Source organism: Falco peregrinus, chromosome Z (genome assembly GCF_023634155.1).
Source record: "Falco peregrinus isolate bFalPer1 chromosome Z, bFalPer1.pri, whole genome shotgun sequence".
NCBI lineage: Eukaryota > Metazoa > Chordata > Aves > Falconiformes > Falconidae > Falco > Falco peregrinus.
In genome coordinates, this window is record NC_073739.1 from 7,611,333 (window position 1) to 7,631,418 (window position 20,086).

The following is a 20,086-nucleotide window of genomic DNA, read 5'->3' on the forward strand; positions in this document are numbered from 1 at the left end:
AGCCAAAAAAAAAAAAAAAAAGAGAGAGAGAGAGGGAGGGAGGAGACAGAAATCAGATTATCAACCACAGTAAATCTGTGGTTGGCATAGGCTTAGCAAGCAGTATGGAACATATGGAATGCAGAATCCAGTGCTATTTCTTGGAAAAACTAGTATTAAACTAAGGAAAAATGCCTGAGCCAAACAAACTACAACAACTTCTTCAGTGCCTAAATATGTAACATGACAAAGAAACAAAATTAGGGAAAAAAGTGTTCCACTGCTAAGCATTGGTTTGTAACTGATATAACAAGAACTATACTTGCCATTTTAGTTTATTAGCCATATTGCAACTCAAGAGGAAAGTTAACATTCTCCAGTAAAAAAAAAATAAATAAAAAAATCCTACGACTTTAAATTGACAGTCCTGTGTACCTTATTGCAGCAGAGGGTGAAAATAAGGTTACTAGAATTCAGAACATTGGAATGAGACTAAGTACTGCGGCAAGTGCAAGCTACGTTGTCAAACTCCTGTCAGTATTACACCACGCTATTAATAAAATGCATTACTTTAACTAATTACATACATCTAAGCATTGACCATCCTCAGCTTATGACTTCAGTAACTCTTCAGTTTCGGGATGGGGAGCAACGTCCCTCTGTCACACGTCCCATAACCTACATCAGTGCCTGCCCACACGGACCTCATCAAGTAGCCAAAGAGTTGCCCTTTCACTGTGAGCAAGTGACTAATATCTAAGCTGGCTCTAAAGAAAGACACTTTTCATAATCACCCAACAATCTGCTAAGTGAAAACATACGGACAGGCTTAGGTAAAGCCTGCCAGGGGTCTTTACTGAATGGAAAACAGGTGCTCCAGTTCTGTGCCATGTAATACCCCATTTACCGTTAAGTCCAAAGGTTACAGGACTAATAGCTGCCTTGTGGTAATCAGGGAAAGCAAAGACACTGGCCGTGGTCAAACATCTGGGACATATTTCACATACTTGCAACATATGCTTCAGTTTCAATTAAAGTGAGGCTTTGGCACATTTATTAATCTTTTCACTTTTATCGCATAAGAAGACCCATTTACCTGACTTTTCTATGATACCGTATGAAAAAAAAACCAGAGGAATAATAAAAGCCAGAGGCCGCTACCAGGTGGTGTTACAAAACATGCATTCGTTTTCTCAGAAAATTTGGTCTTGCACATAGCTTTAAGAAAACACATCTATGAATCTCAATAGTGCAAAACTGCACCCTTCTATTTTGACAAAAAGATGTAAGAGGAACAGCAGCAGTTACCAGAGTACGTCTAGTGCACCAGAAAGAAAAAAACACCCTACCAGCTTCTAATGACAAGCAACTTGGTCCTAACCATGCGCTTACATTTTACAGTTTAGTTCAGTGCAAAATAATGCCCACTGTGAAGAGTACTGAATATACCTGGTAGTCCATAAATGCTTGTTTTAGAAAGTGTAATTTCCTTTTCCATTCAAACAGCATATTCAATCATGAGAATTCAAAATGTTTGCAATAACGAAGGCGGCTTTGAAATTATAAAATTCAACCTAAACATCTTCTGTATAGAAAGACAGCTCTTAAATATTCAATAAAAGGGCTCACTGAATGCACACAGTAATGTCAGCGCTCACTTTTATTCAACCTTGGTAACTAGGTCTAGAAAAATGTTTGAACTCTGGTGTCAGTTTGAGAAAGCTGAATATTAGATCACAACATTGAAACCCAGTGCGGTATTTCTAATTGGGTATATTTTGCCCGGCATCAGCTAATCGCCAGAGAACTGGGGGGGTGGGGGGCTGACCCCCGCCCTCATCTTCCCTTGCACAGGAGTTTGTTTTGCACTTTCCAAAAACCACTAAGTGGTAACTACATAGGCTGGCTTAAATGACAAGCAGTCAAGCACTATTCTTTGTGAACTAATCACAGTGATTAAAATATCCAGGAACACACACGCTACCAGGATGATACTTTTGCACCAGCTCTAATAATAAAGCAGAACGAAACAGGAGAAAATGCCCTCAAATGGATGGCAGATCAGTGTTTATCAGAAAAGAAATGATGATTCAAAGCCAGCATGTTGAGTTAAAATACAAGCTCTCCACAGCTACATGACTGACCTTTGCAATAAATCATATATTTTATTGCCAGAAGTGTATGCTCATATCATTTAGTGCTAAAAACCATCACATACGTGTTTTGTAAAAGAAGGTTTTGTTACTACAGTGTTTGTCAATTCTGAAATGATGTAGCTAACAATTTAAGTGATGTATAGAAGAATTTCACATAATAACCTTCTGTCAATTGTAAAATGTTTGAGCTGGCAACAGAATGAGGAGAATACCCGTGGTTTTTTTTAGCATCTCTCAGGTCTTAGGTGTTAGCTAACAGAAAAATAATCATTCAGGGGATTAACTAATCACAGTGAATTTTCTGACATTTCAAATGCTGCTGCCAGCATATGAATTCTTACAGTGGTGTATAACTGTACATCTCAACTAGAAACAAAGGTCAAGGGCATAAATTAACGTACACTGCTTTTCTCCTCTTGGAAAAAAAAAAAAAAAAAACCAACACAAAAACAACCAACCCTCCTTGCTTTACCACAACAGAAGTGGGGGAACATCTGTGAAGGTCAAAATCATCTGTATTTTAATGTGGAGTTCTTGTAAAATTATCTATTTTTCCCCCCTTTTCTTTCTTTCCACAAATATCACCTTCCTGGTATGAAAATACCAGCAACGACGGGGCTGTCTTCACTGCACTCGTCTCACCAGAAAGCTCTCCCGCCAGCGCTAGCCATTGCTTCAGTGGTGCAAGGTCATTCTAATTTCTTTTCTCTGGTTTTTCCCTCTCCCTGGGGGACAACCAATCCAAGCAGTCCCATAGCTTGGCTCAATAAGATGTGGAAATGAGCTGTTATTTACTGTGGCTGCAATCCTCAGCCCAACCAGCAGCCTCAAAACCAAACCGCGTTTGCTCAGATAGCTGAGCGATCTGCAACAGTGACCTGGCTTGCTGGGCCACAATGCCAACTTCAAATCAAGCAGATGCCTACGAGAATTGTGATTATTTAAATGTCATACAGAGTGCAAAGCATTTCAGCCATTCCAAGTAATTTTTTGAGAATTATAGATGTCAATATCCCAACTTTAGCTAGTATGGAGTTGCTATTTCTACACCATTTTTCCCCTAAAATGCAGCCCTATTTGTAATACTCAAGACAGGACAAATTTTTGTCCTTCAAAAACAGTTGTCACTGCAGTTATCTTCACAAGAGCTATCAAGTTCCAGACAGGCTGAATTATTTTTGTTCCTGGCAGAAAAAATATTTGACCCAGCTCTGGACCAAGGGAAAAAAAAAAAAGAAAGAAAGAAAAAAAAAAAAAAAGACCGCAGGATTTATAGTCCTCTATCCTTTCCTGCAACACACTGTAGCATTGTTAGGATGATAAACAGCTCTGTCCAATTTTCTGGACTAAAACACTTCAGCTCCTTTTTTAACTGTCTGTAAAAACAGTGTCATGTCTAAATTCTCCCATCCCCAGATACCCAAGTGCTAGGAAAGATAATTACCTTGTCATCTCTGTCATCCTCTTCTTCCTCGTCCTCTAGCATGTCCTCCACTACCTGCAGACAGAAACAGTAGTAGTTGTCATGATTTAAAAAGGAAGAGTTTTGTTCTGTCAATTCTAAAGCTTTTGTAGATGAAAACTTTATTAACATTTGAAATAAATGCACAGAAGGAAAATGTACAACTAGGAAAAAACACTTGATCTAGAGATTCAAATTTAGGAAAGTGTTACAGCTTTAATTGACCTACATCAGGGAATTATATACTGAAAACCCTTCCTGTACAAAATGCTTGCTTGACAATTTAAGTATTTAAAAGGTAGTTCAAAATTCAATATATGATTATTTTAACTAAAGGAATCCTTTGTCAGCTCCACTGGTGCCTATGCAGCACACACAAATGCTTGCTTTAAATTTACTGCTACCTACAGAAACATGCAAGATTTTTAATAGAATTTACAGCATTCACCAAGAGATTTGAAGAATACAAAGCTGGGAATAAATTCATACTAGCTTATCTCCTTATAATCTACAACAAAGATATATACCATATGCTCTGTCAGCATTAGCACTGTGTTTCTTAATAGTCATTTCATATAATCTGTACGCACATTCATTGCTAGCTGCAGTTGCCACATGTCTGCATCCATGTATTTTTCTGTTTAAACAGCCTTTTCAGTCCAACACCGAAATATACACATACACTCCATTCTACAAATACTAATAATTACTAATCACACCATAAGCACGAAATGAGCCACTATTAAATCTAGTTTACAGAGATATTAAATGACTTTCTGAAGATGATCAGCTGCAGATGCAGACTTAGAACTCACAAATCCCTCTCTCACAACACTGTGACTGCCCCTTCTGCCTACACCACAGGGAAAATTCTCTGTTTGTAGAACTGTAATACAGTTGTACCTCCTTATAACCAGAAAATAATGTGGCTCTTTATATCATTATTTATCTGTGAGTACTCACAAGGCTATAAGAACATCCATAATGAAGGTCAGCAAAGATCGACTATCCCAGTGTCATATTACAGATGCAAAAAGTGTGTACTATGTATTATAAAATATGCATTAAAAGGACAAGAGAAGGAAGAACTCGTTCATATGAAACATTAATACTTCGGCCTATTTTACAGACCTGCTACCAACTAAAACGATAGTTTGCTTTGTTATATAGGTGAAGCTACAAATGATTTTAGTGCACGTGTCATTTAAGATGACACATTAAAATTATGACTCTATAATCACGCCCCCAAACACAGCTGCAAGTACAATCTCATCGTGTCCAAATCCACGTCCAAGAACTAAAGGGACTTTAACACTACCCAACAGCCAAATTCAGGAAAGAGAAGAACTTAAAAATGAAGAGTGAGTGTATCAGATGCCTTTCTCCAAATTATCTCCACCACCAAGAAGATCCCAGTTAACCCTGTTACATGAGCCCATGCAAAATGTAAACTCCACGTAGACTGATTTAATACGCATGTCTAGTGCACACAGGTCAGCTGCATGGTTCCAAACATCGGCAGTTTCAGCTGCTCATCCTTGTCTGAACCCAGTCTCTGAACACCTCTAACAACAAGCCTGGGACACTTCGGAAGAGAAAGAGCCTCCAATTAGGTCTACTGGCTGCTCTGTCCCTGAGCTTAGAACCCAAAGGAACAGCAAAAGAAGGAGCACATTCAAAAGGAAGAAGCATGACCTGAGCAATGAAGGAACAACTACTCTTGAATTGCCTCCTGCCCAGAAAGACGATTTCAGCAGGAGGAGCCTGACTGGCCGAATCTTCTGCAGCCTCTGACCTGATGCCAGCCAGCCAGAGGCATTTGTGTCCCCTTGGGCTGAAGAAGGAAACAAGGCTGTGCTCTAGCCACTATCCATGAAGAAGACACCTCCCTCAACAGTTTCCCCTTCTGGCCAGCTCTGCTCCATTTCTTAAAGAAAAGGGATCAGAGACAGTGCACAGAGTCCGGGATGGTCACACCTCAGCGTTGAGAGGGGAAATGCTTGTCAGTTCCTGCTGAAGCTCGGTACACTGTTTTAGCCATCCTGTTTGGAGCAGTCTGAGGGTCCTGTCTTCACCAACCTGTGTGTGGAAGCAAAGGCATGTTCAGTTTCCCATGAACCTGCATCACCCCCCTGCTCCTCTCCTCTCCTGGTAGCTCACTGTCATCTTCCCTGGGCTGTTCCAAGTCTGTGGGGAAGCTGAGCTGTAAACTACAACACTGGGCTGAGTTCTTCCAAAAACCACCCACCCTGAAACTTTCAACACGGATGGTTTTGGTGATCCAGTTCACCACGCAGCTCCAGAAACACTAGCATCAGCTCTACCAAGAAAACAGTGAACTGAGGAGAGAGGATGAAAAGAAGCTGTCAAGGGCTGCAACGAGACGGAAACCCTCTCAAATCAGTTTTGCCACATGCAAAAAAAAAATCTGCAATTACATCATTAGGTGACTAAAGCCCAAGGTATAAACCTGAATCTGTTGACTCAGATACTGCCTACACCTGGAGCTGACTAAACTCACTACGTCTCCTACTATTCAACATTACGATTCCCCAGACACTTAAAGATCTCTTATGTACTTCCAGAAATCCCTTGTCTTGACAGGATTGAACAGCAGAATGCCTATCTCACATCAGTGCTAAAGTTAGCATGGAGACAATTAGCTGAATTGGAAACCTCTCAAATTGTTGCAAATGATGGCACCTCACTGAAATCGCTTGCATGACAATACCCATTCTAAATTATCCAGATAATAATACTTCAGAGTCACATTTTCTTTTCTTCCCCATTTAATGATCTCAAACTACTTTACAAGCTTCTATACAGTGGCAAAATGCTAGCTTGCTCAAAGGACACAAAAAGTCCTTTGAAATCACTTGAAGCCCAGAACTGAGCCCAGATTTCCAGCTCCTCCATTCCATTTTTTACTTCAAAAGCTACTGCAAGTCTACGCTCTTGTTCCAGGTTAGTCATATCATCAATTACACTGAGCCTCGGAGTACCGAATTGTCTGGAAAGGAAAACAGAATTTGATTATTGTACCAAAATAAAATACAGTAAAAGTGCTCCTGTGCCCAAGATGCCTAAATGATTCTTTGAAGTACATAAAACATAGCCCATGCTTTCACTTGTCTTGAAATGCAAAAGGAAGAGTTAAAAGAAATAAAATTTTAAAAAAGAGCGTTCAGACAATAAGGACACAATAATACAATTTATCAAACCACTAAAACAAGTGTTTTCAGAACTTAGACACAAAATAAAACAGGGACAGTAGATTCTTCATAATTGTATTATCTGTGCAGAATCAGTACGCTGAAGCCTTACAAAAGCCATATCCCGAAGTACAACCTATTTCTGCAGAACAAAGCAAGGCTGTTCCAAGTGTACAGTAGATCTGAGCAACAGATTTCAGTTCAACATTGTAGTAAGAATACTGCAGAAAAAAACATACACAATGGAATTTCTTTTTCTCCTTTGATTCTGCCTCGTTGCTATTCAAATAAAGTGCACGTGTGCTGCTTTGGTTTGAAGGAATATGGTAGTTACTCGGATCTCTATGTCAAGCATTGTACCTGGGGGAGGTATGATGGGGGGAGGGAGGACACAGGGAAGGAGGGAGAGGAGAGGGAGATGGAGGGCAGGAAAAAGCATATGAAGATAGAATGAAACATTAGAGTTATTTTATTAAAAGTTCTATGGCAAAAATCTTAGATTGCCCATAGAATACTTGTTCTAAAGTATGCCTTCCTATACCTTGCTTGAAATCAAGTAGTATTAATCAAACAAAGGAAGGGCACTGGGGAAATCAGAAAGATCTAATGCAAGCAGTTAAAAGTGACATGACCTTCTGTAATGTCACTTGTCACAGACTTACACGCCGCACACTGGTAGAAGGTCTTGCAAGAACCTGTTTCTTGGTACTGTCCCTTGAACGCAATAGGAATACAGATGACATTTTAGAAAACACACGTCAATGGCCTCAAGTACGGCACGTCAGCTGCTTCACAGCCAAACAGTAAGCAGGTGATGCTTAAACAACGTAAGATCCTCCCTGTGCAAAGCAGTCCTACCAAAAGCTTATTAATTGGCAGGAGCACGCAGGCTAATTCCGACGTGCTGCCATTGCTCCTGGTCCATTCCCACCCTCTCTGAGCAGCTTGGTCTGTAAATGCTGTACGATCTGCAGAGGTCATAGAGGTGTCTGTTCTGGCGTGGCAGCAGCGTTGCACCAGGCTACAGGAGGCAGCGTGGCTGCCTCAGCATGGCAGTGAAGACCCCGGCCTCGGTGGGCTGCAGCGCAGTCTTGGGAGGAAGCTGACACTGACTTACAACTTGCATTTATTCCAAAGATGACCTGTCGACTAGCAAACAGGATAGGATTTCTGAGAAATGAATTCACTTTGACTTCTAACCTCAACACCTGCAAAGTATGGTTGGAGTCTAGTTATTTACAAGGAGGCTGAATCAGAACCCCGCGGTTGCATGGAACTTTAAAATACCTCCTGAACCTGAAGACTCCATGGAAATATGACACAATGAAACTTAACACCACTTTTAATGAAAGGTCCATCCCTTTTACTATCAGCTTGCTGTTTCTCACACAAAACGTGCAAACCACAAGTCACTCTGTGAATTATCTTCTGTTCTAAGTTCCCCAACCCATCCAAAAGAAACACCTGCACAGGAGATACTTTGATGTCTTTACATGTTAACAATACCAGGTATCTGCTCTCCACTAATATGCAAAATAAAGAAAAAAAAATAAAAGGAGAGGCACTACCTCTGGAGATAACCCTGACGACGTTAACTTCATACTTTTCTTTAAAGTGAAGCAATGCCCCGCCTCCACTAGCACTTCTCTAGACTGAATTGTGTCTTGATGTGGTCCTTCAAACGTAGCTGGTTTCAAATGAAAAACCAAAGAAAACTGTTTTTATGCTAGGTCACATGTTGCAGTGTCAAAATCTCTGCAGACGTTTGTATTTTCACATGTAGGTATTCACATCCGTAAGACAAAATAAAAGAGAGAACGAGATTCGATTCCAAATTAGATGCATTCCAGATGTGCAATGAATGTCATCAGGACTGTACTGTTCAGGACGTTTGGATTTCAGGATTCATTCGTACCGTGCCAGCATAAACTGTACTGTATGCATGTGTGCCACCCAGTTCAGTGTCCGTGTGTAAACGTAATATAAAATTGTGCGATGTGCACAGATTCAGAAGGATGCGTAAAACACTTGGCCTCTCTCAGGGCATTTCCAAGTACTTTCAGTTCAAGTGAAGATGCCCATTGCCAGTAAGCCGGCTTCAGCAGCAGTTTTCTGCTCATGTTCACAACATGACATCTGCTTCTTTCATGGAATTGCTGAGGAGAAACTTTACAGGAGATACAGCTTAATTAAAATGTCCACCTTTTATATACCACAGTTATAAGGAAAATAAAAATCAAATTAACAGATTCTGATTTAAGAGTGTAGTATATATGGAATACAAGCGATCCTGATTAATACCACTAATGTTTTGACCTTGGGGTATTTCATCTGCAGCAATCATCAAGGTAACCGAACCACTAGATGTAATAATAATTACTGTGATAAGCTTGCCAGTAAGGTTGAATATACTGCAGTACAGAAGACAGCAGGCTAAACCAAAAAGCATTAGTACTTTACTGCTAAAATACTTCCTGATTTTTACAGAGACACTCAAATACAATTATTTCTTCTTACAGAATGCATTTGGTTAGCTTATTCTGGGAAGTGCTCATATTGTAATTTAGTCTGATCCTTAATAGGAAATGAGACTTTAATATGGCTATCAGATGCCTTTTGATGCATGCTAGTGATTATGTGTAGTTCTGTAATGTCAACAACAGAATTTTTATTTACAGTATAATAAATTGCTTGGCAACAGGCATAGGCTGTAAATACAGTTTATTACAGAGGAGCACGTTACCTTTTTCCTGTTGTCAGGTTTATATGCCCTCAATATTCAGTTGCCAATGTAGGTAAGACTAAGTCATTTCTAACATAAAAATGGCACACGTAGTAGGCCTTTTTCTCTGTATTTCTTTCAATATTTGGTTCTCGTTTATCTTAGCTCTTTCTTGTATTTACACAATGCACTATGAACTGAATATTAGGTGTTTATTTGAAGTATGTCTCCATCTAAAGGCTTCAACATGTACTGTGCACTTGAAATGTCAGATCTCGCTCAGAATGCCTCATTTTTAGTTCAGCAGAACGAAAAAACCCACTGTTCTTTGGCTGGCTAAATATCAATGGCAAGTTCGCTGTGCAGGACTATCAAAAATAACACCTTCACACAATGTTGTGAGCTAGAAATCTTGGGCAAAACCTCATGATAAACTCTCTTATTAATGACACAATGGCTTGATATAGGTTTTCACCATTATTATTACTTCTCTTCAAACAGTTTTCAGATTCTAGCAGGACCAGACACGCTTCTCTTTTAAAACAGCATTTATCCAAATAATTTTAAGCTCATGGGTGTGACACAGTCTATCACTATTATTATTAAAATTTGGAGCTGACAAGCTTTCCAGTAGAAAAAAGCTGTGTTATATATTTTAGGTGACAATGTATCTAATACACATATTATTGTGATTTCCGTTAATTTTTTCTCCCCCCCACCCCCTACCCCCCCACCTCAGGTGATACATTTGGCTAAATACATTAAAACTGCAGCACAATCCCCAAGTTCTTAAACTCTAGGCTAAACTAAAATGTGTTGAAGTAAAAGAAAACCAGACCAAAGATGAATAAAAAACTAACAATACTTGGGAATTTTTATTAGAAACTAAACCGATGTTAGCTTATATAATATTGATTATTTATAATGGCCACTACAGCCTGTCAAGTGAATCTTGTTGCAATGTAAATCTTGATGCAAATGCAAAAAAATTTACAAAAATCATTAAAACAGTCTCATAGAAAAAAATGCCTCTATGTGCAGTAAACTTCAATTTTAGGTGCCCACTATATTGGAAGTCTATATTTGAAAAAAAGGCAAAATCCAATTAAAAAATCAATTGGTTTATGACAGAAAAAAAGCCTTTTCTTTTTTTAAATGCTGGAGATACCTAGGGTGGGGGTTTAGTTTTTTTCTTCAGGTGACCAAAACCAGCTAAAATATTTTAGTTCTGCACTGCCTTTGTCTTCTGTAACTCCTACTAGGATAAGAAGAGCCATGTAAAGTTTTAGCAAGGGGTTACTACATACTCTGATTTGTACGTAAACCTCTGATGCAGGGTTTATAATTGCAGCACGGAGCACGGATAGTCTTTTAACTGCAGCCCAGATAGCCACTTGCAGTATTACATTCTATTATGGTTTCTGCCCAACTTATATCTTTATATAGTGTACTGTGTGACTGTTAAATTAGTGCATAATGCATTTAAAATATTTATAGTACCAACATTTAGTTAAATAACCTTTATGTAAGATTTATGTTGATTTGTTCATTTCTCATTTAATGGCAAATTATGAAGAGCATGTTTCATAAAGATAATTCTCCATTTAAATTCAGCAGGCCATTAAATATTAAAATTATGTTTCTGATGCAATCTAGAGCAAATTTGTCCAGCTTCAGCGATTATTTGCACTCATAAAAATTAGACTTGATTAATAAAATTTAAACGCTTGATTAAGCTGACATTTTCATGTTTCTTTTCTGATTTATTAAAAAAAAAAATCCCTGTCCCATACTGGGGCACTATGGTGTATTTTTCCTTCCTGACTATATGGGTCAGATAGCAAGAACAAACAGCTGCACGAAGGCAGCAACGGTTCTCAGCAGGCTACTTAACATTCAGGCACATGTTGCCGGTGGTCTCCGTGCTCGGGGAGCACCCACACCAAATGCACAGGCAGGGGATGACCGGTCTGCACAAGCCTTGCTAACTCACCTCACTGGCGGTAACAAACGGAGAGCAAGTTTGCGATTCTGAATAATTTGGCACAAGTAAGGTGGGCTACGCGTCTTTAAGAAAAGATCGTGGACTTTGCTGCAACATTCAGAGGGACGTGCCGATTGCCACTGTGCTGAAGCAGAAACAGCGAGAGACACTTTCTATTCTGAGGTGCCGAGCACAACGTAAGTTGACTTTAGTGGTTAGCAAATACAAGGTAAAATCCTTTCCGCCTAACGTCGAAAATCATGCTATAGAAACAACTGTATCTTCCTTACTTTTAGAGGCTTCATAAATCAGACTAGTTTTACACATGTAATACTGTTCTGTGCCTAGCTGTGTATTCTCCCACCACCTTTGATTTTGTGGCTGCTGCTGTGGCTATCATACCGGAGGCAAAACCAGAGAGAAGTACAGTCAAAACGAAGTCAAGATGCAATTGCCAACCTGACAACACCCTTTTGTATCATCTTGTGCAAATGACACATTCCAGACACTGTCTAGCTACAATACAGACAAGGATACCTATTTTCACCATAAATCCAGAGCAAGAATGTAGTCCTCAGCTAGAAATCACTGCTGACTCCCTGGCAGAAGAGGATTTCTGGGCTTCCAGCACAACCCCCCTCAGTACTGCACAGGCAACAGATCTGAAGCACTTGGTGCCTGCCCTTGTATCCATCTGCAGATGACACCCTTTGAAACTAAGAGCTTTTTAAGTACTCATGTTTCCACACTTTAAGACCATAACGTGAAGAAACACAGAAAACCCAAGTTACTACCTTGGTTCTTCGCTTGATAACTCAGTTTTCAGTTTGCAGGAGAACAGGTGGTTCATCAGGCACTTTCCTGGTGGGGTTGCTTTCTCTAGGGAATGTACAGCAAAGCGGTGCTCTGCCCCAAGCAGGAGCAGCAACACATTCACCAAAAGCTCTGATGGACACCGTTTCCTTGCTCCCAGAAGAAAGTGGTCAGGCTCTAACCAGAAAAGTTCTTCCAGCTGCAGCTGGGCTGGGGTTGCACAACCAACTCAAGCCCATCACACTTACTGCACTTTCTTGAGGAAACGAAGAATTCAGTGCGATGGATATATTCGTAAGGATCCTTCCTCCCATCCCCCCTTTTGTTTCTCTTCATGTGGCAGTTTCCAGAAGACACATAAAGTTAAATAAAAAACCTAAGCATACATATCATATTGGAGGACTGTATAAAAGGTGCTCACAGAAACTGGTTAAAATCTCAAAATGAAAGGTTGCCTTTAACAAAAGTTATTTTTTGTCTATCATCAAAATGTCATCCCAAATGTGTCCAACTCTAACTTTTAATAGAAACATATGCTCTAGAAACATAAGTCATGACAGCCTATTTCACAAAAAATCTTCAATGAAATTAAAAGATGCATTGTGCCATTTTATATCACTCGTACAAGACCAATAATATGTGTACATACTCTATTATACAGATTCATAAGAAATTGTGTACAGCACATTAACTCCCAGCTGCTCACCCTCATTTTCTACGCAATGACATGTGCAACTTGAAACTTCAAGAGGAAATTAGCTATTTAATATTTCCTTAAAGGCTCTAAGTATTAACTACAAATGCAAGATGTGAACTGAAGTGATTAAACCTCTTCTCCATAGGGGTATATATGGCAGAAGAACATTCATAGGTAACTCCAGGCATATGCATTGTTCTTCTATTAAATTTTAAATTGCTTGGGAAAAAAAACCCCAAGCCTAACAAATAATAGACCAAAAAGAGCAAAAGATTAGTATCTTCAGTCAGAGAATCAGAGAGTGGCAGATGTTGGCAGCATCTTCAGATCAATCCCTCTGCTCAAGCAGCTATCATCAGAGCCAATCCCCCTACGCAAGCAAGGTCACCTCTGAGCAGGTTGCCCATGGCCATGTCCAGTAAGGTCTTGAATATCTTCATGGAGGGAGACTCCACAACCTCTCTGGGGACCCTTGTCCTGAGTGTGACCACACCACAGTAAAAGTGCTTTCTTGTGTTCTTAACATCTACTAGTTCCTGTGTTGTGCACACTAATGTACAAGACACTACAGGGAGAGATGCCCTGGCATGCTGGGTTCTCAGAAGGGTGTGAGAGCCTCTTCCAGAGTGGCATCTCCTGATTTGTGTACCTACACCTGGGGTGGGCACCCTCTGTGCCCTGTTTGGTTGGTTTTGAGGTCTCTTCTCTCTACTTCACCCTGTGCCCTTTGCTTGCCAGCTCAGACCACCACTTCCTCACTTGATTGTGGGTCATCATCACCTCCCTCCCTCATCATTTCTACTTTAATGCTCCCCTCATCAGGTTGGCCAGCCTTCTGGCCAAAGATTTGGCCCATTTGGTGAGGTGGATCTTGCCTCTTCCTAGCAGTCCTCAGTCCTCAAGGAGGATCCCATGGTTGTACAAACCGAGTCCCTGTTGTCAATAAAAGCTATGCAACTGGTTGTTGACCTGCCAGATCTGTCCACTCCTCTTCCAGCCTTTCCTCCTCAATGGCAGGATCAAGAAGACAACCTGGGCTCCCTGTCTGCTACCTCTTTACTCAAGGAAGAACCAGAACTTGCAGTGCCACCAGAGGAGATCCAATGTGCCTGTTACAGCAGTTGGCTCAACAGCTGGCAGAGCTAACCATGGTAGTCAGGCTCACATACACAGGGGATGAAAAAAAATATTGATAACTATGCAAACCAGGTTTCATTCTCAATATGGCACACTCCAGCCACACAATCAACTGTTTCATCTCAGGGAAGGAGACAAGAGCAGTTGGAGAGTGGGAACATTTTCAATCACTTTGAGGGACTACCTGACCATTCCTCATTAGGCAGAGCCCACAGGCAGTCAGAAGACAGCCTGAAGTAGAAAAGCAGGGGGAATTTTATTTTTTTTTTAAACTATCATGCACTCCTAATAACTGTGACTTTTGCTTAGAGACAGAAGGGACAAAAAAGACACCAGACAGCAGTGTTGCTGTTTTCTCCAGTCTATAAAGGTGAGGAGTTTTTGTACAACACATCTGAAACTATGGAAATATTAAGTAGTTTCTTAAAAAGACTGGAAAGAAGCTTTAAACCCCAGCATACTTTGTTAGTTTGTGGTCTGCCACCATGCCATGCTCCACTACCCTGAACACGCCCCAGGCACTGGGCTGGCACTGCACGGGGCAGCGATTCCGTGTTGCTCCCACCGCACAGACCAAGCGCAGGTGACAAGGAGCAGCAGGGACAGAGAATCGGTAGCGGTTGATACCTCTCCCTCAAAGGATGTGAAAAAGATGCTGGAAAAAAGTCAAGAAAAAGAATAAAAGCAGTAAGATCCACTCAGTTCAAGTCTTGTGTGTTTAGGTGGTGATGGTTTAAGATGAGAAGGACAATTGTGCTAAGCAGAAATTATTTAGTGGGGTCAGATATTTAGAGGTACGATTCTAAGGAAGCACAAGGATCCTTGAAGAGAAGCAGCTAGGTAAGCTTCAGGCAAAAATGTTACTGCAAAATTCAGAGAAAGACATTAAGAATGCCATTTTAGCAATTTCCACCACCCACCCCCCCCTTGCTTAATACTGGAAGGAAATATTTATTCTGTGATTTTTTCATCCCTGCCACGTGACTCAATGGCAGACATTCATTCATTTTAGATCAGTCTGAATTCTCACAGATTCATTTAGGAAACTGTCCACTAAATCTACGTCTATCTACATCCGCTTAGACCAATATTTAATGCAAAAGTTCGGATTTCATGAAATCGTATCCTTCAGAAACACAACTCGTCTTCACCTAAATGTATAAAAGATAGGGAATACAATGCTTCTCCTTGAAGTTTGTGCCACTGTTCGACTAAAACCACAATCTACAAAGAGAGGCCATCAGAATCCATGAAAGCGGCAATGCCTAGTACACTGCTTCACATCTCTGTCGGACTTTCCAACAGACTTATCTCCTGTTAGCAAATACACTTGGGGCTCCCCCTTGCCCCAGTCTCATTGCACTTTTCAGTCAAGAAAGGACTTCCACATACAGCTTACTACATTACTACATTACATACACATTACAAGTAAATGGCAAAATAATCATACTCTCATTCAAACGAGCAGCACAGGCTCATGTTATGATGGAGTAACCCAGATCATTTGGTAGATAAATTATTCCACAAGAAAATAAGTTCAAAACCACTTCAAAGACACTGGTGCCCGAGCAGACGTAGCAAATGATACCTTGTCTACAGAGACAGCGAAACAAGGATGAGTTAGGGCTGGCCCTTCTGCTGTATCCGGACAGAAACTCAGGGATCACTGTTCCATTGACCTGCAGAAGAGTGCAGTCCCTAATGCCTGAATTGATGAGATAATTGCTAATTGCTTTCTTGTAGGGATATTACAATGCAAACTAACTCTTCCGAGCTACTTTTGAAGGCCTCAAATTCAAGTACTTTCCATAGACGTTAAACGCATTAGAAGTGCATACAATTTTTAACTATGCTTGTCCAGTGTTTATTAAGAAAAGTTAACCAATATATATTTTTGTCTTATCATTAGCTTGACAATTTCAAAATAATGTCTAAACCAGAAAATATTCCTAAGATAAGTAGTCAGTGATTTCACTGAGGCACATGAGGAATCTCTGGGGATTTGGGAACAGAAGCCAATTCATGTGAATCCTGAAGCGTTCTCTAGCCACTAGGAAACACTGATTAATTAATTTAGTTAATATTTACAGTCTGAATAGGAAAACAGAAATATTTAAATGACTCCTAATCTAACGATACTGTGCTAATGACCTGAGCTAAGGACTTGTGATATTACTGAAGATATGTGAGCTAATTAGAAAGGCATCCAGTAAGTCTGCAGATAACTTCATCGAAGACAGATGCTCACCATGATGATAACAAAGCTCAAACCATAAAAATTAGGTCCCAACTTGTGATAAACCTAAACAAAAAAAGAATAACTAACAGCACTGATATCAAATATTTGCGACGAATATGACTGGTTGATAAAAAACTGTATAGCTTGGTCTGAAGCAATCTTAGTAAGAGGAAGAATTTCAGAGCCACATTTGGTGTCTTCAACAGAGAGCCCATCAATAGCTTCACTATTTTGTTAGAAAAGTTACATGACCCAATTAATCTTCACAGGCAGGTGGTATTTCAGAGGGAAATTAAGTGTATTGCAGCTCACAAGTGAAATCTCTCCTTTCACAAGGGATTTCACCTACTCATAAAATCTTCAGGTTGAGAAGCTTGGAGCATTTCATGCAGCAGGAGACTAAGGGCTGTGATTTAAGTAATGCGTCTTTTAAACCTTGATGATCAGGGAATACCTCTATCATCCCTTAATTTTAGATGACCCTTGGAAGCACAACAGGCTTAGTGATGTAGATGGGTGACACATCAGGCAGAGCCAGTCATGATCTCAGATCAGGTTGCTCAGAGCTTTATCCAGCCAGGTCCTGAAAACTTTCAACAGCAACTTGACAACTTTCTTGGGCAGCGTCTTCCACTACTTAATAATTCTTATGGCAGAAAAAGGGTTCTCCAGTATGAAACTTCTGTTTCAAATTACGCCTGTCATCTCTTTCAACACACATCACTGTGAAAGGTCTAGCTCCATCTTATGGATAACCTACTTACAGGCAGTGGAGGGCTGCTGTTCAAGTCACCCGAAGCCTTCTCTTCTCCAGGCTTTTTCAAGCCCAGCTCCCTCAGCCTCTCCGCATGGGGCAGGTACTCCAGCCCCTCGCCATCTCGGTAGCCCTCCACTGAACTCACTCAAGTTCATCAATGTCTTTTGTGAACTGGGGTGCCCAAAACTGGGCTCTACTCTAAATGCAGTCTAACAAGCGCTGAGCAGAGGGGAAGCATGGCTTCCCTCGGAGCTCCTGTGCATGGAGCCCAGGATGTGAGAGGCACACTGCTGCCTCATATTTACCTTGCTGTCTCTTCCAAGACACCCAGGCCCAAATTAGACAGCTGCTTCCCAGTCAATCAATTCTCAGCCTGTATCATTCCAAGGGGTTTACTGCTCCTCAAGAGCAAAACTTGACATTTTTCCTTCTTGAATTTCATGAGGTGAGTATTGGCTCCTATCTCCAGCCCAGTCAGGTCTCTGACTGGCAGATGCAGGATAACAACTGGTCCCATACACCTGGCGCCATCCAAAAAACTTGCTGGCAGCGTGCTCTGTCACCTCCTACAGGTCATCGAGATGTTATACAGGACAATCCTTGTGCACCGTGGTACTCCACTTGTTACCAACCTCCATTAACCACTATCCCCTGAGACCAATTATCTAAGCAGTTTGGGTTTTCTTCCACTCATCCAGTTATCCATCCAGATCGTAATGTCCTAGACAGCACACTGCTTCTGACATATGAATACCAATACATATACCTAATTCATAAGGTTCAGCAATAAAATACATACAACATCCTTAAGCTGCCTCGATACAAGAAAATTTGCACAGCATAGAATAAACCATCAACTTTTGATATGTGCTTCTGAAAATCTGAACCATGCTTTTATTGTTAATAAATGTCAGTTATTAGTAAATGTTTGCTACTTTATATCCCAACTACATGCATTTAATTAAATGATGGTATTAGATGAGGAGAAGAAAATAAGAAAAGGCTTATATTAAGCTCAGTGAATGGTAGCATGTTAATGATAAACTGTGAAATACAATAAAATGTGATACATTCTGCAACTTAGCAAACTGGAACCATTTTAACCTTTTAACTTCAATATGTGAAATAAAAAATGCAACCTAATATGTGAAATAAAAAATAAGGCCTTAGCCACACAAAACCATTTTCAAAGAACTTTCTTTCTCCTGACCAATAAGCCTTTCATCTCTGCTCCTGCACAAACCAGATTTTGAGGATAGTACATGCTTTACTGTATTTTACATGAAATTTTCAACAAAATGAGACACACTTATTGGACAGCCAGAGACAAATTAAATTGCAGGTGCGAAAATTGTCCGCGGAGCATTGTGAACCAAGACACTTTCAAAAAGGTATCATATTTAAACTCAGTTACAAAATTTTATCTAGTTAAAAAAAGAAAAGGACATGTATGCGCTTGAAGTAGAGAAGACTTACCGTATCATGTTGCCTGTTATCTTTCCCTGATACGATCAAGAAGTAGTTCCATGCCAGCAGCAACAACAAAGCCAGTGGTATCATGTAGAGCTCAAAGTTCCAGACCACAAAAAGAAAAAGCTAGACGACAGAGCAGGAAAAAAAGTGATTCAAATCAGCATTACATTAAACTCTTGTGCACAGTTAAGACCAATAAATTAAAACAATTCTGAAGAAACCCACCTCTCCTGAGGCAGGGAAGTTGTTTAACCACTTTGCTGACTAGCCACTTACCTGCATGAAACAACTGCACCACTTTCCATCGCTTCATACCTTAGTTCTTGCAAAAGGAAAATTGATATAGCGTGGTCTAAGAGGAATATTAGTCGTTCTCTTATGGACAAAATAATGCAAAACAGCATAAAAGTAAGATCCCAGTTCAAGAAAGAAAAGGTTAATTATTTCCATGGTTAAAAATTAATTTGCTGTTGAGAAGAACGAACTTGGTCATTTCATAGTAAAGTCACACAAACAAGCAGAAGTAGTAAAACAACACATCTGAAAAAAGAATTTTGCATAGAAAACTAGCAAAGAAACTACAACTATATTAATGAAAGCATAGTGAAACAGTACTGAGCATAGACATGTCAAAAATGGGATTAAAAGGAATGCTGAGAAGCCGCCTCCATCCACCCCTTCAAAACCTTTGATTTATTGATGCGTTTCCTCAAACCACCACGAGTGCTCCATGGCTGGAGGCTGGCAGAAGCATGGCCAGGTTATGTCTCCCAGAGATGCACGCCTTGATAACTGGGGCCACACAGAGATGGCACCCCAGGAGAAACCCATTGCCTTGCTGGCTCCGTCACACCACAGCTTTCTGCCACGGAGCTCTGACAAGCTTCATACACTGGACTTCAGCCTCAGCTCAGTCAGATCCAACAAGCAGTAGAGAACTGACTGTTTTGAAGCCTGGAAGCCCTAAGCATCTGTCAGAGCCTGTAGCTGTACGGCGGAGATGCACCCAGCTAGATACATTTCCCTGCTGGTGCTGGTACAAAAATATTCGTTTGCAGGAAAGAACTAGAAGTATGTGGACTTAGATGGGGTCAAACGAAAGCCATTTTTATATCCAGTTTGCCCTAAGAACAAACCCCCCTTTATTTTAGCCAGCCCTAGCCATAACTTGGGTTTGTTTTCTTCTAACATAACCCCCCCCCCAAAACGTGAGAGTATTATAGCAAACCATACTACGTACCACAGCTGCATATACACCCAGAAATCTTGCTAAGCCTCTTTCATCCAAGTGCTTAAGCTTTTGAATATCTATATCTTTATTTCCTACTAAAATGAATGAAGCTGTTATGCCACAGAACTAGCAAATCTAAAGTAATACCAATACCTAAGTAATTTAAAAAGGGGCTCCTTTGCCCAAATCAGTCACCAAGATGTATACAACAGCGATTAAGAAAA

At 40.3% G+C, this 20,086-nt stretch overlaps 1 protein-coding gene across 9 annotated transcripts in view; it reads right to left on the reverse strand.

The window, feature by feature from the left end:
- The window catches only part of MCTP1 (multiple C2 and transmembrane domain containing 1), a 277,869-nt gene that overhangs the window by 35,410 nt on the left and 222,373 nt on the right, over positions 1–20,086 (reverse strand). For 7 of the 9 annotated variants that reach the window (XM_055791714.1, XM_055791713.1, XM_055791721.1 and 4 more), the window contains 3 exons: positions 18,635–18,754; positions 5,575–5,676; positions 3,580–3,633 (listed from right to left, as the gene is read on the reverse strand). In XM_055791714.1, coding sequence (XP_055647689.1) covers positions 3,580–3,633; positions 5,575–5,676; positions 18,635–18,754 — 276 coding nt within the window. The remainder of the gene's footprint in view (positions 1–3,579; positions 3,634–5,574; positions 5,677–18,634; positions 18,755–20,086) is intronic. The other 2 variants (XM_055791716.1, XM_055791715.1) reach the window with 1 other exon arrangement.